Below are 28000 nucleotides of genomic sequence, written 5' to 3' on the forward strand. Positions count from 1 at the left end.
TTAAACTGACATTGTTGAACATCAGTAAAGCGATAGATATAACTTTGACCACAGGGGGCGCCAGAATCAAAATATATTAGAAGTTCCTCAAAGGAGCTTTAAGTAACAGTGATAGTCTTCTTTCTCATTTGTTTCAATAGGATCCATTCCCGCCAATACATCATTTCTCATGCTTCATAAAATATCGTAAAGGCATTCAGGCTAACTGAAAGATGACTTAAAAGACAATGAGGCAAAAAGTTAATGCAAATACCAGCGTTCAAACATTTTTACCAACACCTAGTTGTAATACGGTAAACCCACTAGATGGCGCCTGCAGTGTGTCTGAAAGCTGTTTGCTAACCAAAATAAATAACAGAGGAAGTGGGATGCTAGCTGTATTAAATGGCTAGCATTATAGTATTCCAAAAATAAAGAAAAGAATAAAACTTGAGTGTCAGAGGAATTAAGACACTGAGAAAGTTGTTGAGACCGGTTGTAAAATGTAAACATAAACCTTGCGCTGTTATGTCACAGAAAAAAAATAGTAAATGTCAAGAGCACCTTACAAATATGGGCAAAAAGTGTATAATGAGTCCCTGTTGTCTTTACTTCCTCTTTCAAACTTGACAGTTCTTCATCCAGTAATCCCAGAATAAATAAGAGACTGGGTAATTCAGAGAAACAGAGGATTTTTTTCATCAAGTGAAGCAGGTGTTAAGTTTGGGTAAGAAAAATGTGGCAGTTGGTCAAATTGCAATTTCTAATGTATCCACTAGTAGTCGCCAGAGACTTTGTTTTCAAAAAGGCTTCAACTCAACTCAGGAAACCCAGACATCCTGCACTACTCGATACAAGTGTCTCCTGAGTTCTGTTATGCTTTTATCATGTGAAAACTAATTCTAGCACAATCGTTTGGATATGACTTACAGTTATATTTTAGAAAACAGAGAAGAAATGTCAACATTTTAATGGAAGATGGCATCTTTGAATGTTTATGTCTCGCCAAACACAACAAAACCTTCAGGTATCCAGTTTCTACGCATAACACAGAGAAAAGCAGTCGTCCTTCTCTAATTTGGATGTTTGATTAACATGTAACAGGATTATTTCTTTATAAATACTGTGTTAATTAAATTTCTGCTAATGTGCGATACAGTCAGGTGTGTTCAGGTGCATCAGGGTAACATTAAAGTCAACCAAGTAAGGGAGGATTTGTGCCCTTGGAAGACTTTTAATGTGAAGCGCTTGTGCTGGAAGTTTCATAACTAGTGCTTAACAGGGATTATAAAAAAAGCTAGAAGGGGCAACTAGAAATAAATTAAGAGCAGAGTGAGGATGACATAATTATAGAAATGTACCTTTTGTCAACTTACTCAAAATCCTACTACATGAGCTTTCTGATTCTGCAGAGGATTAAAAGCTAATTAACACTCAGGATTAACGGTTTTGTGCTAATTCTGTCGTGAAGTCATTATTTTGGGGGTTTGGCTGATTTAATATCAATCAGGGATTTAACGTCAGTCACTTCTTTAATGTCTGAAGATGTGACTCGAACCAGCAGTGGTTTAAAGATGGAACTGGAGGATGAACTTTGACAGTTTCAGCTTTTTTGTGTAAAGGCGGCTGTCACGTAGAGGTGTTACTATGTCTCTGGGCTGGCAGCTGTCGCGATGGTGTTGATCTTCATGTACTGAGCGCTGATGACGTCGAACGCTTCGTCTCTGTGGATCATTGCACCGAACACCATCGGCTGCAGAAAGAAGGAGAAAATGTCGGTTATCCTTCGAGCACAGAAGTTAAAAGCACTTTTCAGTTTTACTTCTTTATCTAAAAAGAAATAATAACTAGAAAAGCACCCACAGTGCGCAGACCTCCACCAAGCAAATTGTGACTTTGGTCCTACTTTAATGTTATACTCCCTTTCAGCAGACTGTCTGTTACAGTTTGCTGTTAGTCACAGGTTTGTACGATAATTTGTTACCTGACAGTGTTGAAAATTATGATAAGCCAGTACATATTTCATATTCCAGATCATAGTATCCAAAATTTTGCCAGGATCTGGATCGTATTTTTACATCGGTCAGAAATTATGGTGACCTTGTCTTGTATTGTTTTGCAAAGCAATCCGACCATTTATGGTGGAGTTTTATACACATATGGTGAAAACAGCCCTATCTCACAATGATAAAGAATCCTTATAAAAAGTCCTGGATCCAGACAGTGATTCAGATCACCTTTATCCTATTTTGAACATTTCCTGCAAATTTCATCAAGATCCGTTTGTTACTTTTTAAGTTATGTTCACAGACAAACAAACAGACAAACTCCCAAAAACAAAACCCCCTTGGCGGAGGTAATAAAAGCCCCTCCTACCTTTTGGGTGGACGGTGTTGCTATAGAAATCCCCATCCCAGATCCAGGAAGTACAGACAAGACTTTGTACTGTGAGAGACAGAGAGTAAAATAATAAGAGGGTGAATTTGCTTGTTACAGCTCCCGTTGTTGTCTCATTTTCAGCTATTAGATGTTAATCAATGTGTGCCTGCTGCTGTCACTCTACCTTCTGGATGTCGGTGATTTCGGTGAGTTTGATGACTTTATTCCTCTTGGAGGATCCGGACCTGGAGCTGGAGCTCTCAAAACACAGATAGCTAAAGAAACAGAGCAGAATCTATTAACACGGGACAGCTTCATCAACCATCAACCATCGCACGCTCTAAACTGACAGTCTTACTTCTCAGTGACGTAGAGGACTCCGTTCCTGATGTAGTCTGTCGGTGTTTTTCTGTCTCTGTTGATGAGGCAGCAGCGCCAGCCGTTCTCACACACTGAAACAACAACACACACACACACACACACACACACACATATAACTGAGCTGCTGCAGCTCACAGTCACCATATCTCTGCATACAGTGCAGCAGCAACAAGTTCAGTCATGCACTGAAATAGCAGAGACTCATAGGGGGAGTTCATAACCTAAAGCGATTATATGATAGGGATGGTATTTACGACAAAAAGACTACTCGTAAGTCACTGCTGACCAGTGTTGGGCAAATTACTTTAAAAAAGTAATTAGTTATAGTTAGGGATGCCCGGTTTTGAAATTTTGGCAGATACCGATATCCAATATTAATATTGTTGTAATGGCCGATAACTAATATTCACCAATATCAAGATTGGTTCAAAAAAACAAAACAATCTGAGATGATGTGTCGAGGCAGTTCAGAGAGAAAGAGCAGCACATTTGTGAGAAAAGACAACCACAAAGAGGATCTAAGGATGGACTGCCTGAGATGAACGTGATCAAAAAAAGTATGTTTTGTCCTTTTAATGGATCAACAACAGGAAGAAAGCATAAAGTAGAGAGTCCACTCTTCTTAGGTAGTTTTTGTGTTTACATAGTCATAGAAAATAAGATTATTTGGGTCTTGAAAGATCGTTCAAGATGCTCTGAAAATGCTGGCAGCTAATGAGTACATATCGGTCAAAACCGGTAACATATCGGCCGATACTGATATTGATACTGATATATCATGCATCCCTTGTTATAGTTACTGTATACTTTCCCAAAAAAGTAACTGAATTAGTAACAGATTTACTCCTTCATGAATGTAATTAGTTACTGGGAAAAGTAATTCTTGTGTTACTTTTTTTAAAACCTTTAATTTTGCAAAAGAAGTCCGTTTTTGAGCAGGTTTTGCTCGGGGCATGATGTTAACATGTTTGTTCTTGCCTTTTACATCTATGTTGAAGTGGTGTCTGTTTACTTCCATCCTGAAAACACCAGTTTTAACCACTCAGCACTTAAATCTGCAGCTCCTGTCCTGTGTCTAGCTGACCTGCCAACTCTCCTGATTTAGGAGGGATTCTCCTGCTTTTTACCCGTGTCTTTTGCTTCACTCCCGACTTGTATTTTCTCCCAATTACCCCTTTATTTGTAAGTATGGTCCTGACATCTCTCATATTTTCTTTCAAGTCGAAATAAGTCTGCTTCTTGTGCCTTACATTCAAACCTCAAAAAGCATCCACCCCTCACCCTCCCTCGAGTTGGTTTGATCCAAAGACGCTGCAGGAGATCCTCTCTGACTGCAGGTTACACAAACACTCACAGGCAGCTGTGCGATATTTGTTGCTGAAAAGTTTATTTTAGCATCAGCTCTTTGTCAAAGACATGTCACCCTAATTGTTCTCATCATTACTTGTGTGTGTGTGCTGCTTTTCCCCACATTTTAACCAATTTTTGGTACTTTTGTGTGTTAATGTAGTAAAAATATATCTTTTTGTTTAATAATTAAATGTAAATTCTTTTTAATTTAACTCATTTATTCTTTAGTATGTAAGCTTATAATGCTGTGTTCATGTCCAGCATAGAAAATCGCCTACTCTTCCATTTCCTCATAATTAAAAGAATGCATTTAGGTACCTAAACATGGTACCCTTTGATTTCATGTGAGTTGGTACCTGGCACTTTTGACAGAATTCGGTCGGTACCTATAAAAGTACCTAATTTGGTGCCCATCCCTAGTTCCTCTATCGTGTTAGCTGAGCGAGTCAGGTCAGATATAGAGTAATGCGCCACATTTCACTGTCAGTAACGGCAACAGGGTTATAACTTTTTATACAGTAATCAATTAGATTACCTGTTAATGAAAAAAGTAATACTGTTGGTTTTAACGCTGTTATTTCCAACACTGCTGCTTACTACTTGCTAAATAACCGAATACTCCTCCTTGTAGACATAAGGAGAAAGAGATTCAATGACTCATTCATTTGCCAATAAGAACAAAGTTGTTCTAGGCTAGTTAGAAATGTTTTATGAATGGATATGGTCTGTGTATACTTTCTAGTTTTACCTCGCAAAGTTTCCACGTCACCTCATTTTTGTTTATTGTTTTGTCAAAGTTCATCCCATTACTCTTTGGTGAAGCTGAAGTCCCTGCATCTCTGCCAGTTCAGAGTGCTTCTATGTTATATCACATGCATATCACAAAAAACGCATTGAAAAAAAAGTTACATAAACTTTTTGACTTTTCCTTATTGGGCGATTGAACAAATATTCTAAAATCACAACTCTCTGTTACATGACTGATTGGTTTTCTGGTGGTAAAGAATCTGCATACGTCCACGTCTGTAAAGGGAATTTAATTTTCCAGATCAGATTTAGAATTCGATTTTTAAGTCTGTTGGTGTTTCCACCACCGTGCAGTTCCTCCCTCACCTGTCAGGGGGCGCTCACTCTCTGGCAGGCTGAAGACTTCATGAAACGTTCCTCTCTTGGTGCTGTAGTTTCGTCCTCCGTCCTCGTCACGGCTCACACCCATGGGAGCTGCGGCGCCGACGCTGCCTCGGCTTCCTACAGCGGTGACCTGGACGGGTAGAACAGAGGAGTCAGATTCTGAATCGACAAATCAGCTGTAGCAAGGACCAGAAACAGCGCCCCCCTCAGGCAGTTCCTCATCCATTACCTATTTTGGTAATGTGAACCAAATTCCAGTAACAGCAGTCACATTAACCGAACCTCCGTCATAGAATACAAAAAACAACAAAAAGACAATTCACACGTTCTGTACACTTTGGCATAAAGCTAAGTGGCACTAAAGGAAAGAACCACGAAAAACAATCACCAAAGTGAGAAAAGGTCTAAAAACAGAAGTACAACACAATCCAAATCTCTGCTCACCGCACAATAAAAAATATTCACACCTGAAAATTTGGTTGACTGTAGCCAAAACTGGTCCTAAGAGGGCGCTAGAGGAAAGAACCACCATAAACAGTTTGATACAAAACAAACAAAGAGAAATAAATCCTTAAAATGCGGGCATTGAAATGAAGCCAGAGATTAAAATCTTGAAACCACTCTTTTCCAACTTTAATCTCGAAACATTGTGACTTTATTTCAACGTAAAGTTAGTAGTTTGGTAAGTTTTACCAGCACTTATTAAATTTTATTCTTGAAAACATTTTGTTTCTGAGGCCCTAATCCTGCATACTTTAATAGAAAATAATAAATCAACTTAATATCCCTCTCCAAACACTGAATCTTGGGTCAACACAACACGAAAATGACCATTTGATGCACTTTGTAACACGTCTGGTGGCAAAAATCCAAAACTTCAGTTGAGATCAAACTTGATAATTGAGTTAAAACTTTAGAAAAAGGCCCAAAACTTTCAGGTGCATCCAGGGACGGAAACAAAATCTCTCTGGAAGGAAGAGAAATTCACCCTCTAATTTAGGTAAAAACACAATTTCTGCACCAACCTGAAGATTTGGGCATTTACTCCAAAATTGAATAAAAAATTCAAGTAAGAGCTCATTGAAGTTTGTCCTATAGGGGGCGCTAGAAGGAGCTGATAGGGTTGTTATTAATCTAGGGGATGGGACACCTTCAGATACTCTGACCAGGGAGTGCTGAGATCTAAGATCATTGCTGTCAGTCAGGAGAATAACAGCAGCTGATTGGTCACATTCAGTGATGTCACCAGGATTCTACCACTCGGACTACACACTAATGACCTGTAAACTCACACACACACATACGGGAACACACATATCAAAATCCTACCTGTTCACACTCAGACAGCTGAGAAAGAAAAACAACAGAAAGACAAACTGAAACCAGACAGAGCAGAGAGCCCCCTGCTGGGGCCAGGAAGACCAGGGAGACTGGGAGGAACCAGTAACACACATAATCCAGTTTAAGTGTAATGATCTATTGTTCATGGGTCTAAACCAATTATCTAAACATATGATTCCAAATTTATCTTTCCTTAAATTTGAAAGCGCTGTGAAAAAAATCTGTGTTTACACGGAAACGCTGATGGACTAAAAACGCTGTAGTAAGCATGCAAGGCCTGTAGGTGGTGCTATAACTGTCTTGTCCAGAAGCCGCTTTTGGGAGATCTCCATCGAAGTAGAGTTGAGCCGATCATCTGGTGTATTGGGGAATACTAAGTTAAAAAGTGGAGCAAAAGATGCTCATTTTGTTGAAAGACAGTCAGCAGATACAGCAGATTGAGCAGCACAAGCACAACACGGTAGTTTGCAACGATTGTAACAACCATACTGTTGTCCTGTTGTATGCGCACACGTGTCGGGAGTGTTTCAGAAAAATCCCACTCTGGAGGCTGTTGTCAAAAGTTTTCGTTTTCAGTCGGCTGAAACGCCGTTTCCGTGTCAACGAGAAGCTGAAACGTGACAAAACTTTTGCGTTTCACCCTAAAACCGTTGTCGCGTAAACGGCCTCTTACCCGGGAAGGAAGGACATGTCTGCTCTGCTTCCGTTCGACAAAAGATCAAATTATCGTAACAAAGTGAGACCGAAGAGACAAGTATTTTCAGAGCAAACTAAACACGGATATGATATATGCTGTTCCCACAATAAGGTGTTACAATCTGATATGATTAGCAGGAAAATATTTGTGTAAGAATGTGTCCAGGTACAGCTCAGGGATAAAACACTTGTTATTTTGTGGCAGATCACACAAAACTGATGACTGACTACAACCAAACCCTTCAAGTTTCCTGCAAATTTTTGGTATATTTTGTTGATGTGGGTGTCTACTAGTTGCACACCAAATTCACAGTGAATCAGATTAACGCCTTTGAAGAAGCTGATCTAAGTCTGACTTCAGGAAATGGAAGAAAAAAACAAACCTTTTATCATTTTTTCAAAACAGCTGATTCACTAATGGAGTTACGAAGTGGCTTCAAAAGGCTTTTTTGTAGATCTAATTAAGCCACATCTGCACACCAAATTTTATACATGAGGCCAAAAGTGCAAGTACATTACAGGGGATTAAAGTCATGAAGTATGCTTTTAATTTTTCATGGGAGTGAAAAAAGTGGCTCCTTTTATGGACGCCTAGATTATTAAAGGAGGTAGGGTGAGATTTCTCAAGGCTCTGGAGTGAAAAATTTCAGATTTTAAGGACATAAAAGCTGCTTTGAATAGAAAGAAATCTATAAGAATAATTGGAAACTATTGGCAAAAGTTTCCCTGGTGAGGTTGCATTGTGGGTAATGTAGGCACAACTTTTTGATAACAAAAACAAATGTGTACTTTTCTCTTCTACAGACAATTTATAAAATTCTGAGAAACCCTTTGGAATAAAATTTATATTTCGTTTCCAGATTAGAGATTCAATCATCCCCAGAGAGTTGGGACTGACCCGTCGGCTCATCGTGGTGCTGCTTCGTTCCTTCAGCTGCAAGTCGGTGGGTAAGTTGGTCCAGATGATGAACGGAGTGTCGTAGCGCTGCCTGAGCTTCGGACAACTCTTGAAGATGAAGTCTATGATGAAGAACTTTATACCTGCGTACACACCTGAGAAAGAAGAAGAGAAGGGGGAAGACACTGATCAGAGACACAGGAGCTCTAAAGGTTTGACAAACTACATAACTGCTTCAGAGTTTAAGTACGTGATGAATAAATAAAGCACCTATGATGAATCCCAGCAGTTTGTACGGGAGAAGGCAGGAAGAGATGAAGGCCACCCACAGACCGATGTACAGCTTCTGAGTCAACTCTGGCTGGACCCACATGAACAGACTACACAAACACAAACGCACACACACACACACACACACACAGACATTATTACAGATATAGACCACACGTTCTGGACACTGAATGAACACATGCAGACAAACTTACTTTTTTATTTTCTCAAGGATGTTTGCCATCTTCCCGAACAAATTCTGTGAGGAAGAAAAACACTCAGCTGTTATTGTTGTTGTTTTAGTTCAGGGGTTCGTTTCAGCCTCTACACTCAAAAAAAAGCAACATGGGTATTCGTTCAATCAGCATAAGTAAAACATGTTGCACTTGCTTCTTCTATATTATTTCATGTTTGGTGGTTAAACATGATAAAATCATGTTGTTTTAGCACAATGTAAAAAATCATTAAAACTACAAGATTCTTTTATGTGAACTCAGCCTAATTGGTTTAGGTGCGAAGCTCATCTGCAACACCTCTCCAGAGCAGGAGGTGGCAGTAATGTGAAATTAGCCGTATCCATCAGAGGATAATTTGGGCATCATTATGACAGGTGCAAGTTCCCCAGATGTTTTGAAACTGTGGGGGAGCCCCTCTGCCCCCCCCCTATCCTAAGCAACGTCCAACACAGCTCAATGTACAGCAAAGTCTTAAGCTGCATTTCCACCAAGCAGTCCAGGTCGGTTCAGTACGGTTTGGGACGGTTTGGTACAGTTAAGTCTGATCCCGTTTGCGTTTCCACAGCAAACTGTGTCCTCTCGTGGTGGGCGGCATGTAAGCCGGATGCCGGAAGCCGCAGCTGTTAAACAAAAGCGTGATGCCGTAGCAGCTTACCCCGCTATTAAATTCAACAAAGAAGAAAAATGCGACACAGTAAACAAAGAGCATAGATGGAAGACATGCAGCATTTCGTCCTCTCTGTGATTTTCATGCAACTCTCTGCTACAAAGTGCAATCAAGCTTTGTTTCAGAGAAGTCTGTGTGCCGCCAGGAGAAATGCAGCTGCTGTCAGGGTAAGTGACGATTCTTTTGACCAATCAATGGTCTGCAGTGTGTTGCTCCACCTTCTGAGAGCGGATCGGTTCAGTCTGGCACCCATACGAAAGGATCCCAAAAAAGTGGGACGGCTCGTCTCAGTTTTTAGGGATCTGTCCCGGGATGAGTCAGTGGAAACGCCACTTAAAGCGCACCGTACCGAGACGAACCGAACCGGTCTGCTTGGTGGAAATGCGGCTTTATATCCACTGTGTACCCTACTTACTCACGGTTCAAATGTCTTATCTAAGTGGATATGATGAAACAACCTTTACAAATCAAGTTGGACCCACACATTGCAAATAAGTAAGAGTAATGCCAAAACTTTATGTTCACATAAAATATTTAAAATTAGTTCGTTTAACAAATTTTGGTTCTTTTTAATGAAAGCAATTTAATCAGGTGGAAAGAACACAGCCAAGATTAATTGAAAATACTAGGTTACTTTTGATGGAATATAGGTGGCATGGTAAAATCATGTTCATCCAATGAATTATTTTTTTGAGTGTAAGCGTGCGTCACGTCTCACCTGAGCTTTCTGAGCGACGTCCAGAACCAGCTGGAACTTCTCAGACACGGTCAGGTCTTCTTTAGGCGGCTCCTGGGAAAACAGAGGAGGAAATGAGTCATCGTCAGTGTCACCTGTCAATCATCTGTTGTCATCTGTGCCCCATCATGCATCAGGGCACTGTTTATCACCGTTTGTCAGGCAGAATGTGTCTCATATTATCTAACACTGGCATATAATATGAATCAAGCAGTCCCACAGCGATGCATGCGTCAGGAGTTTCTCACCACAGGCTCGGAGACTTCTGGTACAATACTCCACTGGATCCTCCAGCCTCTGAGAGCAGTGCATCATGGGTACACAGAGGCAGAAAGGAGATCATTTTACACTTAGCGCAAACATGTTTGTGTCAGAGGTTTCAAACAATCAGAACACAAACTTCTCAGATGGTTTTTAGAAAAAGTGTTAAATTATTTGATACTGGAAAAAAAAATCCTTGTTCCAATGATAACAAATCATTTATAATAAATCTGTAAAGCAGACTCTTTTCATATTTAATGACGACATAGTTAGAGAAATTCAACTCCTCAGACGATAAAACTTCCCCTTTACTGAAGTGACTGAGTTTTCAAAATAGGTCATCGAGGATCTTAAAATCTTATTTTTCTACACTTTGGGGAACACTAAATCAAAGCTGAACACTATCAAAAGCATTTCGATGTCTCATTAAATTTAAAATTTACTCTTTCCTTCGATTGGAAGATTTTTATGAGTCATCTGAGCTCAACTGTTCAAAGGAAATCTGATCAGAGCCTGAACCATCTAAGCATAGTTTCCCTCAGTTTTTGTTTTCAACAACCAAATCTGAGATGTGATCCCGTCTGAAATCTTTATTCCAATCGAGTTACTTAAAAAAAAATGTTCCAGAGAAAAGAAACAGTTTTCCTGTGCAGTCTTTAGCGGAGAGCACCAGACAGAAATAGATGAACAAAAGCAGCGGATGGGAATCAGCTGGAAAAGTTTCTGTCCTTGTGATTGGCTGACAGAGAGAGTGGGCGGGGCCTGAACTGACCTGGCAATAAGGTAGTTCAAAGAGAGGCGGACGATGGCGAGGAACAGGAACATGGGGACGGCCCAGCCGTTACACGCTGCATACATGTAGACCTGTAAGAGTCACACACACACATTTAGAGTAGTACTGTCAGGCCATTAAAAAAATTAATCTAATTAATTACAGAGTTTGTAAATAATTAATCTAATTCATTGCATTTTAATCTAATATATGCTTAAGGTGCCCAAAGAATTTGTTTGATTCGTTTGGTTGGTTTGATTAGCGGTGCATTTGTGAAATGATGTGCCACCAGAGTGACCAGGTCTTTCAAATGGCCAATAATAAAATGTCAGAGTTTGTTGCCATTGGCGTCTTTAGACGTCAGTACGATTGCAATGGTTTCCTGCATCTATAGAAGTAAATTATGTTTGATTTCAGTAGGGGAAGCGAGGTTTGACGGAACTTGTAAATCAAATCATGCTCGTAAACTTTTGTGGGTGAGAGCGGTGTGCTCTTTGGATGAGAGATCAGCATGGATATGAGGAGAAGATGTGAGATGACAGATGCCTAGAAAAACGCTGCAAGTAGGGTTGGGATGATACGCTTTTCTTGCGATTCAATTCTTTTAGGATTTTGGGGGTGCCAATTTGATTTAAATTGCAATTCTTCGTTAATTACTATTTTTGCAATGTTTAGTTTGATTTTTTAACACCAGACCATGGGAAAAAGTTTAATGATGATGATAATGTCTACATACTTTATCAGGAGCCATATTTTCCCATGAAATGCACATCATGTGAGTCAGAGAGAAACATTTCACCCTCGGCTGGAGAAAAGTGGTAACTTTTTTCCAATCCAGTTTATAGACAAAGACTGTAATGAAGAATTTGAATTTGAAAAAAAAAAAAACAATATTTGACAAATAATCACAATTTTGATATTGTCAAACAAAAAATCCTGATATATCGATTTTCGTTTATTTTTCTCCCACCCCTAGCTGCGATACTTCAGAGAGAAATAGCGGCGCGATCGTGAGAAAAGACGACGGAGGTCATGGAGAGGATCAAAAGATGAAGATGAACGCAATCAAAATAAGAACATTTGGTTTGTTTTATGGATCGAAAACAGGAAGTGACATAAAAGAAGAGAGTCCACTCCTCTTAGGTAGTTTTGGTGTTTACGTAGTCATAGAAAGCAATATTATTCAGGTCTTAAAAGATTGTTCAAGATGCTTATAAATAAATCTTGCGTTAAATTTGACAACACAATTATTTGCAGTAAAATAATTGATCTAATAAATGTGTTAAGGTGACAGCCATAATTTAGAGTCAAAGTTAGAGGGGTGTGTTTCCACTGAATATTACCGTAAACATAAAGATGATTAAATCCGTAATTTGTGACTGAATGTGACTCACGATGAAGGCGATGGCCGACGTGTAGACTGAGTACCAGCTGGATAAGGCAGAAAGGTTCCTCATGAAGTTGGTCACAGGTTTGAATCCCCGCTCTGGAAACACGATAAACAAATCCACCAACCAATCACAAACTAGATGAAATTTTCACAACTCAGAAGAAAGAGTGTGCTAAAATAAACTATGGAAAAAGTGTATCATTTGTTTCATCAGAGGTGTGAGTGTATGGTTTCATGTCTCCTGTCAAGAATGTTCATACTCACTGAGGCGTCTCATGTTTTCAGTCAACCTGAGAACAAAATAATCAGTTTTTCATTTAGATTCCACACAAACACAGCTCTAGGACAACGAAAATAACATACAAAGAAATATAATTTGTTTTTGTGAGACACCGTGACTAAAAAATGGATTATCTACCCACCTCTTGGCACTCAGAGGCTCCTCTGCCTCCACCGTGTGCTCCTCCGGCTGGAAGCGGAAATCCTCAATATAGACCCCGAAACGATCGTAGAGCAACTTCAAGAAGCTGTCCAGCAGAGTGTCCTTCTGTTTTTCTGAAGACAGGAGCAGAAAGCTGTAGGTTTCCTGGGGTGATAATGAACTCAGATGTGTACTACCTCTTAAAGTGAGCTTCTGCCTACCTGTGCTGCTGGCTGCAGGTGTGGGAGGAGGTGCTGCTCTAGGGGTCTGGGAAGGTGAGTCTTCCAGGCTTAAAGACAGAAACGAACAAAGCAGTCAGTCAGAAAAATAAAAACCCTCTAAACTGGCCTGATCTCCAGCCAGCTCCTCTTTGAAACACTCACCTGGATCTTAAGACCTCGTTCACTTTCTGCTCCAGTTCCAGACATCTGCTGCGCTCCTTCTCCAGCTCCTGCCTCAGTGACTCCACGTTTGACTCCTCTTTGAGTTTCCTCAGTTCCTCCTCTGAAGACAGACAGACAGTCACATCATCAGGGGAGGCAAACTAATGACTTTTGGGGTGGTAATTAGTTTTAAATTGATTTAACTTTGATTTTTTAACACCAGATCATGTAAAAAATGCAAAATGATGATGATGATGTCCACAGACTATCAGGAGCCATATTTTCCTATAAAATGCACATCACATGAGCCAGAGAGAAACATTTCACCCTCTGCTGGAGAAAAGTGGTAACTTTATTCCAACCCAGGTTATGAACAAACATTGAAATGAAGAATTCAAATTTGAAAAAAAAAAAATTGATATTGTCAAACAAAAAAATCCAGCTATATTAGTTTTCTCTCCCGCCTCTAATCAAAGTGGTCACAAAAACAGCCTTCCTCCACCTGAAGATCATCTCCTGCCTTCGCCCCCCTCTTTCCTTCCCTACAACTGAAACTCTCATCCACACCTCTATCACATCACTCATTGACTACTGTAACAGCATCCTTTTTGACACCAACCTCCTCAATAAACTTCAGTACATTCAAAACTGTGCCATCCACCTCTTCACCCATAGCTGTTTCTGTGAGCACATCACCCCCCTTTCTTTAAAAACCTCCACTGGATCCCTATCCCTTCAGTTTCTACAGTTTCATTTAGCAGACGCTTTTGTTCAAGGTGACATACAACACAAATAAGAATTTAGACAGAAGGAAAAACCTTAGTTAGTGCGACAAAGTGTCACAAGTTATTTGGCAGAAGAAACTGCCATTAAGTGCAAGAATATTTTTTTCAATCTAGCCAACAAACCACAATTCATTGCTGCAACAATATACTTCAACCTTCAACAAAATTCAGTAATCAGCGCTAAATATTCACTAAGACCTGGGTCTGAGACCTTCTGACTCACTGTACCCCTGAGGACAAAGAGGAGAAGGGTCAGATTAAGTGCCCAAGTGTTCCCTGATCAGATGATTTTTCAGACATCTCTCAAAGTAGAAAGGGACTCTGTGGATCGTGTAGAGTTAGGTAATTCATTCACCATTTGGGAACAACAGAGGAGAAGAGTCTGGCTAGAGATTTGGAGCCGCGCTGGGCTGGGAGCACCAGGCTTCTGTCACAAGCAGAGCGTAGTGGGCCAGAGGGAGTGTAGACCTGGATGAGGGACCCCAGGTGGGTAGTAGCTGTTCTTGTCAATGTTTTGTAAGCCAGAAGAAGAGCTATAGATTTGATTCGAGCTGCCATTGGAAGCCAGGGAAGAGAGATTAACAGCAGCGTGACATGTGGTGTTCAGGGTTCGCAAACCTCTTAAAAACTTTTTAACTGTTTATCTGTTAATTTTTTATTCTTTTAATGTATATATTTTACTTTTATTTCACTATTTTGTATTATTATTACATTACTTGTACCTGTTTTTAATCTTGCATTTTATCTTTGTCTCCCTTAGCATCTGTGAGTTTTTAAAAAGCCCTCTATAAATAAAATGTATTATTATTATTATTATTATTATTATTATTATTATTATTATTATTATCGTTATGATTATGATTGTTATTATTATTATTATTATTATTATTATTATTATTATTATTATTATTATTATCATCATCATTCTCATTCTCATTATCATTATTATTATCATTATTATTATTATTATTATTATTATTATTATTATTATTATTATTATTATTATTATTATATCTGTATTTTTTAATACATCCAGTTTTTTTAAACTATGATTGTTTTTGCCATTAACTCTCACAGGTAACAGGTAACATCTGTCTCTTCCACTGATTTAAAGCTTCTTGAGAAATCTTGAGTTAGTTATACAACAAACAAGAAGCAAATCAAACAACTTTTTTTTTTTTTAATGACACCCAAAAGCAAACAAAACCATTACCAACAGGATGACGAACTTCTGTTTATGTGATTTTTTAAGCCTAGGACTGTGGTGAGGGGGGTTGGTGCCAGACTAGATGCTTTACACATATTTTTTTTACAGTGAGTAATTCATTTATTTACTTCTGGTCAGAGTTCACACTTGTACAAATTCTGTAAATATACAAGGGTTTTACTTTGTCCGCAGGGGGTCACCAAAACCCACCTCACAGGAGCTTTAAGATGTACTCAGAAATCACTTTTTGCAGTAGAGGAGGAATGCTAGGTGCTGACAGAGCTGTTACATTCCCCACGGATCACTTGAAATCCCACTAAGAGGATTTTCTTGAGGGGCTTTTATGAAGGAGATGAGGTGGAAACAGAAACGGGTTCAAAAAAACACACAGATATGTGAATGTTTTCGAAAAACTGACTTAAAAAATGAGAAATGGTCCTTTAAAAACTGCAAAGCTCACTAATTTGAAACTCTTTAGTGATGGACGAGAATAATTTTAAGTAGATTTCAGATTACAAACTGTGATCAGCAGAATAACACTGACCTCCTCTCCCCACAGAAACAGTTTGATAACATCAGAGTTCAAACAGAGACTTAAAGTTTGGATTCTCCTCACACTCTGCTTAATACTTTATTTAAGGAAACACCAGATCCTCACTTAATCGTTATGTACAGCGCGTGTGGGTTTGTGTGTCAAATAAGTTCAGCAGGGCTATTAATAGCTCTGTGTGTGTGTGTGTGTGTGTGTGTGTGTGTGTGTGTGTGTGTGTGTGTGTGTGTGTGTGTGTGTGTGTGTGTGTTACATAAAGCGGACAGGCAGATATTGATGGATTACCCAGCATGCTGTTGTGCTGTGGGACGTTTTCCTCCACACTAATGAGAGGAGCAACAATGAGCCGATCGACATAATCTCTCACAGCTCTGACTGAAGGACGCTTTACTTTTTAATTCATGGTTTCTGACCATGAGGGGGAAAATTAACTCCAGGTACCGCTGGATTTAACCCGACTGATCACTCAGGGGGAAATATGGGCAGAGGCTAAATTAAGATGTGTGTTATTTTTTCCGAATATAATTTCATGTTTCCCTTACAGGGTCTAAATTACAATCCTCTACCAGTATTAAATGATACCATATACACACTGACACACACTTTACATGAGTCCCTGTCCTGTGTGTCTCACAGTCTCCTCTTCCTCCTCCTCCAGCCACGTCACAATTTTTTCCATAGATTTTTTAATGTGACATAAAAAATCTTCCCTTCAGCACTAAACTCTTATTTTCTTCCAAGAAAGTTTTTTCAGCTTTTCAGAGTAGGCGTTTCTGTTTTTTGTTTTTTATTCTTTTACTTCTTTTACAGTGTTTAAAAACATTTTTTTTTTATAAATTTTCTTATAAATCAATGCCATGTCCACACATAGCCGGACATTTTCAAAAACAAAAATCTCCCCCTCATTCGTTTTTAAAAATACTTTTGTCCACACACGGCGTGATGCCAATAGGGATGGGTACCTTTTTCATTTGAAACGTTACGGTACCAATGCCCGGAACCTGGCGATCGGTATCGGTACTCAATGGTACCAACTTTTTGTACTTTTTTGTGTTTATGTGGTAAAAAAATATCAATTCCTTCGATATTTTTTTTTTGTTTAAAATATTTATTCTTTAATATATAACCTTGCCTCTGTTTTGTGTTGTTGTTGTTGTTGTTGTTTTGTTTGTTTTTTTTCCTTCTTCTCTTGAGCTGTACGGACTGTTTTTTTTTTTGGTTTTGGTTTTGTTTTTCCAACCTGAGCTGATTGTACATTACATAAATTTACCGTCAATGTTTTACACTTGGATTATAAACTTGTGAAAATTTAATAAAAATATCTTTGAGAAAAATATATAACAATGCAATATATAGCAATGCTATGTTCATGTCCAGAATGGAAAATCTCCTACTCTTCCATTCCCTCACAGTCACAAGGATGCATTTAGGTACCCAAACATGGTACCTTTTGATTTTGCGTTAATCCATACCCAGTATTTTTGAAAGAATTCGGCGGGTACCTATAAAAGTACCCAATCTGGCACCCATCCTTGATGCCAAACCCATACGTGAAACCTATGCCAGCCAATCAGAATGAGCCTCTGTCATTCAGCTGTGACGTTTGAGAACCAAAAACTCTGTTTCCCTGCGTCTACACAAAACTATGAAACTCAAGTTTTCCAAAATCTTCACTTTGGATGGAGTTTTTAAAAAACATCATTTTTACTGGCATAAATCTGCAGTTTCATGTGGATGACAGGTGTAAAGGTATAAAAATATATACGGTTTCCCAGATACCAGGCAATGTGTGGACATGGCCTAAAACTGAGAACACACTCTGCCATCCATCTGTCAGCCTTCTGGAAAAAACAGAGCTGGGCTCAAACTGAATTTTTGTCATAAATAAAGCAGAACAGATATTCAATCTTGAGTTTCATTCCACTCTGATTCACCTTCCGATCAGAGGAAATTGGATAAAAGCAACAGTTTTATCTGTTTATCTGCTTCAGTCATGGATTTATATAATTGTACTTTAAGACATATGTAAATAAAAGTAAAATTAACACTTTCAAATTGAATTATTGGATAGTGAAGAAAAGTGTAATTTAGACATAACAGATAACAGTCCCTGCATGGTGGAACAGTGGTTAGCACTGTTGCCTTAAAGCAAAAAGGTTCCTGGTTTGAATCTCCAGTAGGGATGGCAAAGTTTATGAAAAAAAATCTGAACCTTTCGGTTTCCCTCACTCAGTTCGGGCATGTGTGCTTCGTTAAGTTTATGTTTTTCTTCGTTTTACAGCTCAGGTTGAAGCAAGTATGTAGATCCAATCATATGTATGTGAAGAGGCGTGTGAGCTTCGATGACGGCGGTAAGAAAGTGGAGGATAAAACTGCGACTCAGAGACTTTGTCACTTCATTTAATGACTTTTCAGACCCCCTCTGGAGAGGTTTTTTAAAGACAACAATTCTTGCGACTTTTCAGGAGTTTGGAGAATCTGAAGTTAAAGTGGGTTTTGATCTCCTCAATGGTCAGTGTGTGTGAGCCCCTCCCCTATCCAAAAGACTGACAGACAGTCCTCCTCACTCACAGCAGTCTCCTCCTGCAGACAGCACTGCATTTAGTGGCTTTTAGTGACTTCTGGGACAGCCAATAGTGACTTTCCTCACTGAGGAGTTGGCATGTTGAAACTAGCAATGTTTCCCTCAGCTTTAATGATGTTTGAAATGGGAAAAAGCCTCATTCTTTCAGGGTTTTCATGACTATACATGAGAGAATTGATTAAAATAATCTGTTAATAATGGATTATTAGGATATATGGTAATCTGGGGTGTTGAAACAATAGCAATGTACACCAAACCGAACCAAACTGAAAACCATGGTAGGAGCGGCCTTTCTATGAGGAGTTTACATGTTCTCCATATGCAAGCGAGGGTTCTTTTCAGCTTCCTGCCCCAGTCTGAAATGCGCTTATCAGTTGTAGATTGGTCACTTATTTATGTCTGTAGGTGTGAGTGTGTGTGAATGTGATAGGCTGGTCACCTGTTCAGGGTGAACCATGGTTGCACCCAAAGGAAAAGAGGTAGGGCACTGGATAGATGAACAGGTCATAAAAATATTTATGTTTTATTGTTTATTTGAGTTCTGCCTCCAAAAACACAAGACTGAAATATTGTGATATCCAATTCAGTCTTTTTAAAGGACCAATGTTTGGCAATCCTGCTCCGTTAGAATATTTCATCTTCTGACTGTGGTTTTAAAAGACGCTGGATCACTAAATATCAGTCTACAACAAGATCCCTGCTGAGATCATTTCCCATCTAGCTTTGGTGGAAATTTATCAGACGAGGCATAAACCAAGAGCACAAAGGTATCAGCTGGGCGTCAGTGTTTTCCCTGCTGAGATATCTGAACATCTACAAATAATAATCTGTTATTTCACATCAAACTCACTCTGACAGAGGACTACACCTGACTGCAGATTCAGAGATTCAGAGAGGAGGATTTACTGGGCAGACGCAGTCATTCTGATGAGTTTTCATGGTCAAATATGAATAAATGTTGACAGAGTCTCACCATCTGAGATATTTCAAGAGGACGGAGCTTTAGCAATGATTTCAAGATGTCAAATCTTACAGCTCATCCTAAACAGACCTGATGACTCATGAGGAAGTAATGCATAAATATTTTCACTAGAACTAGGCCTGATTACTGTGAATAGATCTCTTCTTGATTTTTTCACATTAGTGAGTTTAACATGAGACTTGACAGGGTTTGTGATGTTTAGAAGTAAAATCAGAACTATGGTGCAAAACAACCTAAGAAGTTGAATAGGAGTAAAAAGCTTGTAGTAGGAGCTGAGCAGTTTTAAACAACCTTTTTAAGTCAAAACTCTCAAGTCAAACTACTTACGTAGGAAGTGCTTCTCTAACAGAGCGATTTCCAGATGACCTTTGACCTCATTGAGATCCGTCTTGGTGTCATCTTGAAGAGCTGCAGAGAATGAGCCCGGACCAGCCTGAGAGACAAAAACACACACAAAGGAGCATGTAACCTCACAGAAAAGCCACAACAGCTTGAAAGCATCACAAAAAATGGAATATGATAAAAAAAACAGTAAGCCAAAAAAAGTGATCTGTGTAAATTTAGAGATGTGAAAGTGTTCAGGATCTGGACTTTTTTTCATTTATGTGGTGTTCCACAGGGCTCAATCCTGGATCCTCTGCATTTCTCTGACCCGGTGAATCTCATAAAAGTAGAACGATGTGGGAAATGTGAGGACTATCATTTTCTGTTTTATAAATCATTTTCAAACCAAAGCCATCTCAAAAATCTATATTCAGAGTCCATACATTTGTAAAATACTTTTACTGAAGAATCGTTATACATTATCCATTTCTTAATACATTGTTCGTCTGGTACCAAATCAAGATTAAGGCCTTTGCACACCAACGGCGACGCGAATAAACAGCATGAAATTGCGAAAAATTCGGACACAAATTTTGAAGTGCCCGTCTACACACATCAGGAGCAAACTCCTCCAAACATTGTCTTTATAATCGTTGTCTTTGTAGTTTTTACGTCTTCTTTCATAAAGAACTGGGTCCTGGGATACGAACACATTCAAACGGTCCACCATGTTGAATATTTTGATACAAAAAGCATTTTGGTTGGTCTGATCATAAACTGTATAATTAACAGACGTAGTCTACCAATGTCACTCCTCTGTTTCTGAAACAGACTTTTGAAGCAAAATTGGCTATGGCGGCCATGTTGGGTGGCAGGGACTTTGAGTACAGCTATAGGGTGCCCATCAGTCACGTGACCTGAGCTGTGCATCTGACAAGGCAAGCTCACAATCTTAACATCCTCTGAACTGCTGAGTTAGAAAAAAATTCAACCCCCGTACAGTGTGTGCCGAAACTGAAATTAGCGACTCAGATGGAAGACATTTTTTGAACCAGGCTGTGAATAGGTTAATTTCTGTTGTGAAAAATGACTTTTTTTAGCTTGGTGTCTATGTGACTTCTGGTACTTCTGGAGCCAGCCTCAAGTGGACACTAGAGAAACAGCAGATTTAAGCACTTCTGCACTGGTTGCCACTTGGGCCAGATGTGTACCTGTCGTCTTTGGAAAACGCGACTTTGGTCTGAAAAAATAACAGCGAAATAACGTTGCTGGTGTGGAAGCTTGCATTGAAAAATAGGAGGTTTTAAAAAAATAAATAACGGGGAAATACTTGCGCAAAAAATACAGGTCTGGTGTGCTGAGGGCTTTACTTGTGCAGGATGAGCAAAATGTAACATTACTACAGTGGAGGGTTAACAGTGATGCAGCTACAGAAGAGCTCCAGATTGAGAGGAGGTAAACAGGAAACGACCGAGCACTGAGGGATCAGGAAGCAGGAAATATCCTCGCCAGGAGGTCCCAAGAGGACCAAAGAGAGACTACTCGTCATTTGTCACAATTACTAGGGCAGAAGAATGTAAACACACACTGAGTGTGTTTCCTGATGCTCTGCCTGTGTGTGCTCCACTTTCTGGGAGACAACCAGCCTTTTTTGGGATTTGTTTTCCTCTAAACTCCAAGTTGTTGGGTTTGAGTTTCTTGGTAAGAGATGTGAAAGGTGCGTCTGTGTACCTGAGCTTCACTCTGCTGCTCGCCCTCCACCTCCCTCAGCTCCTCCCCCTCTCTGACGGAGAGCCGAGGTTTCAGCACAACATCCTCGGTGCTCTCTGTGTCAGACGTGTTGGGCGACTCGGCCAAGTCCAGGAACTCATCCCGTCGCTGACCCCTGAACCGGATCCTGTCCAGATGCCTCCGCATGGTTGGGCGCCGTATAGTCGATCTCTACCTGAACATGACTGATGACGGCGCTGCCAAGACACGAGGCGAGAGGAGAAGATTAAAACAATACATTCAGTGACCATATGTTTTTATACAGCTGAGAGGTGTTTACACGGTCAGACATTTTTATCTTCATCCTTTTACATGTAAGGTTTAAAATATGGCAAAAGAACCATTACTTCGATCAATCTCCAACTGAAAAAACACATTTAGAATTCAATATATTCAATTTTTAATATTAACATTAAAATTTAATTCTGGTGCTGATTATGCCTATAACAGGAATCCTAACTCCTCTTTGACAAATGTCTCGTAGTCATGATAAGCAGCAGCTCATTCAAACTGTTATAAGCACAAGTTTACATATCCTGCTGCTATAACAGGAAGCTGTCACTTCAAACATGACAAAAGCAGCCTGATACATCCTCCTCCAGCTCCTCAGACCCAGACCCTCCAGCAGTGGAGTCCAGGCTGCAGTAGAAGCGTGTCTAAATTTCTATTTCCCCATTTCAAGTCTCACTCCAGGGACAGAGAGAGCAAAAATAAATGCTGTGACTGGGTCACAGAGTGAAGACTGCAGCTTCCAGCTTGTCTCATATTAGTAAGGCTACATGCTGTGGATGTTTCTCAGCTGTAGCTGCAGTTAATGTCTCCTTCCATCATAATGTGTTGATCGACAATGATCGAATCAGTTCAACTACAATAATACATCTAAGTGGTTTTATAATGAAGGGAACATTTCAGGTAAACGAAAATTGAAAAATGTGTGCTTTTTTTTAGTTTCATATTCTACTTGTTTGCAAATGATACACCTGGAATGTACCAAATTCATTAGTTGGCGAGCTTAAGCTCTAATGAGTTTGTAAATATTTAAGTTTTTTAACAAAAAAAGATTTTGGAGCATAATTTTGTCAACCATGCTATGGACAAAAGTTCTGACTATTTTTTCAACATAAATCCATATTATACTGAATTTAGAGTTAGTCAACATTTCTATGTCAGACTACACTCCCCAGAAATGTCCCTCACCATCTATATCACGGTTTAGTCAGAATTTAAAATAATTATGGCACAAAAATCTCATGTAACACAGCTGATAACACATGGTAACACAGTTGACAGGACAAAACTGTCTCTACAACATTAAATTTAGTGTTTTTTGGCCTTGAACATGGCACCACCTGACCTCCATCATCTCATATTTCTGTTGTTTTCTTCACAGTTTGGTCTTTATAACATCAATAGTAAGAACAGCAGAAAATGTTGATAACACAGTTGACAAACAATTAATTCGCCCCATGTACAGACAGTCATTCTGATGAAATATTGATGAAGAGGAGCTGAAACATGCCACACTTTGTCATGGTTCCCACCAAAAAGGATGTGATTTTAATTGATTTAAGTCATGTGACTTTGGAGCAAACCATTGCTGATTTAAAGTTTTTTTTTAATGGGTAACGCGGTTGACGCTGATTTTTCGGACACACACAAAATGAATTGTCCTGTTTTGATGATTTTGAAGAAATAATACTGAAAATAATACACACAAACATTTAGGGATGGGTACCGAAGTAGGTACTTTTAAAGGTACCGACCAAATTCTGTCAAAAGTACAGAGTACCGATTCAGGTAGAACAAAAAGGTACCATGTTTAGGTACCTTAATGTAGAGCTGAACAATTGATCAAATTGAAACCGACATTGCAATGTAATACAACACAATTTTCAAATTGCAAAAGCTGCAATTTAAAAAAAACAAACAAAAAAAGAGTTTCATGTACACTGACCTGGAGGGAATATAGAAACTTGAACTCTTTCTTCCTTAAAACCAGCGGAAGTCAATGTGCTGGTTGTTCTGGCAAAATATATAACTCGTCTACATGGCTTGTCGTTACATTAACCTGTAAATATTCTGCCGTGACTGTAATAGTTAAATAAAGATATATTATTTGCATCAATTCATCTCATTTCACCAGAACAAGTAGACCTGGCCTACAGGAAAGAACTGTTAACATGTCGACAGTATCCTTTGTTAGTGAATAAAGCAGAAGATAAACATCCCCTCAAAAAACCGCATGCTAAATCACAATTAAAATATTGTTCCAAAAAAATCACAATTAGATTATTTTTCAAAATAGTTCAGCCCTACCTAAATACAGCCTTATGACTGCGAGGACCTGGAAGAGTATGCAATTTTCCATGCTAGACATGAATACAGCATTCTAAGGTTACATATCAAAGAATAAATATATTAAATTGAAAAACTTTTATACTTAATCATTAAAAAATGACATTTTTTATCACATTATTTAACACAAAAAAGTACTGAAAATTGGTGCCATTGAGTTCCGGTACCGATTTCCAAGTACCGGGCATCTGTACTGTGTTGTTTCAAATGTGAAAGGTACCAATCCCTACAAACATTCATTCTAGTGTAAAATTTTGAAGAGCAAACTTGATATTTAAGAAATTGGACAGCACAAAAACTGCAAATTCCAAAACATGATTTGCATTTTTTGCTACATAAATTACGGAACCTGTTATCTTCTGTATTGAATAAAAGTGAAATATCACTGAAATGACCCCACTGTAGAATTGGTCATTGCTTGAAATTAATACTTGGTAAAATTGATAAGTATACCCCATGGACATGAAACGTAGAATCGAACATTTTACTGTGCAGGAGATCTTATACTTTAGGCAGGAGAACCCACACCCACAGAAGCTTGAGCAGAAATCTGACACCAATGGACCAGAAGAGCAGAAACCACAGTGATATAATCATCTGATCACATATTCTCCTCTTCCTGTGAGTGAAGCTCCCTCAACACCAACTGATGATGAGCTTTATTTACGCAGGGAGCATAAACACCGCAGCCTGATCGTGCAAACAGACAATAAGATGCTCCACTGTGCTGTTTGTTCAGGGAGGAGGAAATGTTTCATCAGCTGCTCAACGCTCCCACAGATCATGATTCATCTTCTGCTCTCCAGACTGAAACAAGGATCATCACACAGTCGGCAACAAGTCGCAGGCTGTTTGCTTTTGATGCCTGGAGGTGTTGCTCCTTCGGTTTGGTTTAATAAAACACAAAACAAACACCTAACAGTGGCTGTGTGCTCAGATGATTCACCGATGGAGTAAAACACAGAGGTGACAGTATGAAGTGTTATCAGCGGGAGGGAGAGGACGACAGTGGGATCATACCGCCCACAGAGACGATAAACACTGGAGCAGAGATATGCACAACCTGGTTCAAGCTCTGTCAAGTGGAAAAGTGACCTTTGGATACCAAAGGATTCAACTTCTGGTTTCTCAGTATAACCATTTCTTAGAAGAAATTAAAGAGGGGGTATTTTGACTTTTTTTTTTTTACTCTTTATATTGTCCCTCTTGTATCCCTGTAGCTTTGTCTGATTTACAGTGGTGTTAAAATACGTATTTCAGCCTCTGTCTGTAACACTTAGTTTCAGCCAGTTTCTTCAAAGATCCCCACGCCCCCTTCTCTCTGATTGGCCAGCCCTCTAGAGGCCTATCAAGGGTGGAGCTATGGGCAGACCTTGGTGTTTGAGGCCCTCTCCACCTGCATGCCACAAACTACAGATCTCTATGTGATGACTTCATTTGAACAAGATGTTGTGAAGATTTATGCATTTTTTTACAGCAAAGAATTTGGATCAGTTTACAGACAGATTTGGTATTTCTACATGTTCAATATGAACATCCAGCAACGTTACTCTATATTCATGTTTAAATATTTGAAAAGAGATTAGACACAGATTAAACACTTCAGTCCTACTTTAATGTTATACTCCCTTTCAGCAGACTGTCTGCTACAATTTGGTGTTAGTTGCAATTTGTAGGATAATTTGTTACCTGACAGTGTTGAAAATTATGATTATGGTCTTAGTATCCAGAATATTGCCAGGATCTGGATCGTACTTTTACATCTATCAGAAATTATGGTGACCTTGTCTTGTAATGTTTTGCAAAGCAATCCAACCATTTATGGTGGAGTTATATACACATATGGTGAAAACGGCCCTATCTCACAATGATAAAGAATCTTTTGAAAAAGTCCTGGATCCAGACGGTGATCCGCATCACCCCCAAAATTTAATCACTTCTTCCTTATTCCATTTTGAACATTTCCTGAAAATTTCATCAAGATCTGTTTTTTAGATTTTGAGTTATGTTGTTCACGGACAAACTCTCCCATAAAAATAACCTCCTTGGTGGAGGTAATAATCATTTGTCACACTTTAATAGTTCTTTGTGTGTTTTGAAGCACTTGTTTTCAGAGCCAACTATGTAATCTCTTTCTTCTTTTTGTTAAAGCCTACATTTTTTGCCTTTCCTTTTTGTAATCAAAAGAATTTAATCCGCCTTTTTTGTTTCTTATGTCATAATACTAAGATAGGAACAATATAAGCTAGACATGCACCGATCAATCAGTGCCGATTTCCTTAATTTTGGGGGATCAGTGATCAGCCCATCCTTACATATAAAACTGATCTCATCTACCTCCAGGAAGGTCTGACAGCCAGCCTTTGTTGCTTTTTGCTCTGAGACCTAAAACTCAGAACACTTTATTGGTTGTTTAAGTTAAAACATAAAGATTTTATTGTTTCACAGGTATTTTTCAATGATTTTCAATAAAATAAGATTGGAACATTTAAGGCATATGCTGTCAGTTACAAAAAATAGAAAATAAAAATTGGTATTGGCCCAAATTGGTATCAGTAGGTCAGGCTTTTTAAAGACCAGAAAATTGTGATCGGTGCACCCCTAGGATGAACTCACCTTCTTAATTACCAATCTATTACCTTTTGTCCTTAAAGCATCTAAATTTAACATTTATATAAAAGTTAACCCTGTTTTTATTGCAGAAATGTTGTAAGAACAGGTTTTTGTATTGTAGTAGCTGCATCGTAGGTGTGCTTTCTGCCAGTGCTGATGTGGATTACAGCGTTGTGTGAGCCTGTCTGAGGATAACCGAGCTGTCTGACTGGTCCGGCTGCTTCTAATGATTTTCATTCATTTCTCCTCTGCACTGTGAACAACTTTCAACCGACTGACTGATAACCTGGACTGTAATCACAGTGTTTTCTGACTGATGGACGGATAAAGAGAGAAACAGGTGTGACTGCTTCTTGTCATTACTGCCCGACACACAGCGGAGACTGACTGACTGACTGAGGGAGACAGAGTCATGTTAATAAACAGAGAGTGTCTGCAGCCAATTACAGCCATTAATGTCCATCTTCATTACCTCTTGGCTGTACTGCTGTGAGGCTCTACTTCTCAGCAACAGCTGCTGAAAAACTCAGCTAAGTTTGGATTCATGATGTGTTTGAATTCTCAAATTTTTACCATCATTTTTTTTGCAAAAAAACAGCACATCCCAGCTTTCGTTTTCTTAAATATTTGTGTTCCGAAATAAGTTATTTTGTATTATTTTTATAAAACTGAGATCTCATATGTAAGAAAATGAACATTTTGTAATGTTCAGAGAATGAGAGGTTCAGGGGTTGGGCCCAAAACTTACAAAAACTCCCTTTATGACTTATAAGTCTGCCCCTATAATTGCCCTGCTTTTTGTATTGTTTTGTTTCATATCTTGGTTTGCATGCAGGATAATGACCAGTTAAGTGTTTTAAATTGTGAGATTAAACACTATTAAATGGGAGGGGTGTAATCTTCAAAGTCTTTGATCCATTTGTTGATTTGTATGAGTGTGTATGCGCTTAGGGTGTATTAACATGCATGATAATTACTGTACAAATTAGATATAATGGCTGGATTGATTGATGTTGATTGGATGCTAGCTGATAAACAGTTTTGGTTGTAATTTTTCCAGCTGTCAGTCTAATCTAAGCTGTTTTCTGTCTCTGATAACAGAGAATAGTCTCCCACTGTACCCGCTGACAGCTAACCACATGCGGTCCACCTGCAGACCTCCAGCTCGGTTAACACGAATCAAACCGGTCCGCTAGGTCCATGTTGAGCATCCAGGACGCTTCAACCCACCAAGGTGAAGAAGGAAGGAGGCTAGGAGGGAAAGGGAGAGGCAACAGAGTAAGATATCTCACCGTGAACATAAGCTGAAGCAAACTTTCCCTCCTTGTCTGCCTCCCAGCGGTCCAGATCCGTTACAGAACCGCTCCAAACCGGGTCAAATCCGACAGAAAACCAGGTCAGGATCCCTCCCAGACCCGCAGCAGGAGAGCTACCCGGCTCTGTCCGGGCAATTATAAAAGAACCTTTGGGGTTAGAGGGGCAAACCGGGCCGACTTTCTTCACCTGACACAAAATAATCACTGCTGTGGGCGGGTCGCT

At 39.2% G+C, this 28000-nt stretch overlaps 1 protein-coding gene across 1 annotated transcript; it reads right to left on the bottom strand.

Annotated features, from left to right (window-relative positions):
* Positions 1–9: 9 nt before the first annotated feature.
* On the bottom strand, positions 10–27999 carry LOC141797055 (GRAM domain-containing protein 4-like). The gene is made up of 19 exons (XM_074678448.1): positions 27754–27999; positions 21455–21690; positions 19727–19832; positions 13292–13412; positions 13130–13197; positions 12910–13042; positions 12752–12777; positions 12492–12583; positions 11098–11189; positions 10313–10361; positions 10047–10118; positions 8641–8684; positions 8426–8535; positions 8156–8310; positions 5203–5350; positions 2717–2810; positions 2543–2633; positions 2356–2424; positions 10–1732 (listed from the first exon to the last, which is right to left on the bottom strand). Exons 2-19 carry the CDS (start codon positions 21638–21640, stop codon positions 1625–1627), a joined length of 1764 nt encoding a protein of 587 aa, XP_074534549.1. The 5' UTR covers positions 21641–21690; positions 27754–27999; the 3' UTR covers positions 10–1624.
* Position 28000: the final 1 nt, after the last annotated feature.

Source organism: Halichoeres trimaculatus, unplaced genomic scaffold (genome assembly GCF_033239565.1).
Source record: "Halichoeres trimaculatus isolate MK-OKI-2021-1 unplaced genomic scaffold, fHalTri1.1 fHalTri1_scaffold_10, whole genome shotgun sequence".
NCBI classification, from domain to species: domain Eukaryota; kingdom Metazoa; phylum Chordata; class Actinopteri; order Labriformes; family Labridae; genus Halichoeres; species Halichoeres trimaculatus.

Bases quoted from the DNA above. Each gene is read 5' to 3' on its own strand.
- LOC141797055 (XM_074678448.1), bottom strand. From the start codon at position 21,640: ATGCGGAGGCATCTGGACAGGATCCGGTTCAGGGGTCAGCGACGGGAT. The intron at 10,362-11,097 runs GTCAGTTCAGGC...CACTGCTCTCAG, and splicing joins TTGAACTACCTTATTGCCAG to AGGCTGGAGGATCCAGTGGA. The intron at 2,425-2,542 runs GTAGAGTGACAG...TGTCTCTCACAG, and splicing joins AAATCACCGACATCCAGAAG to TACAAAGTCTTGTCTGTACT.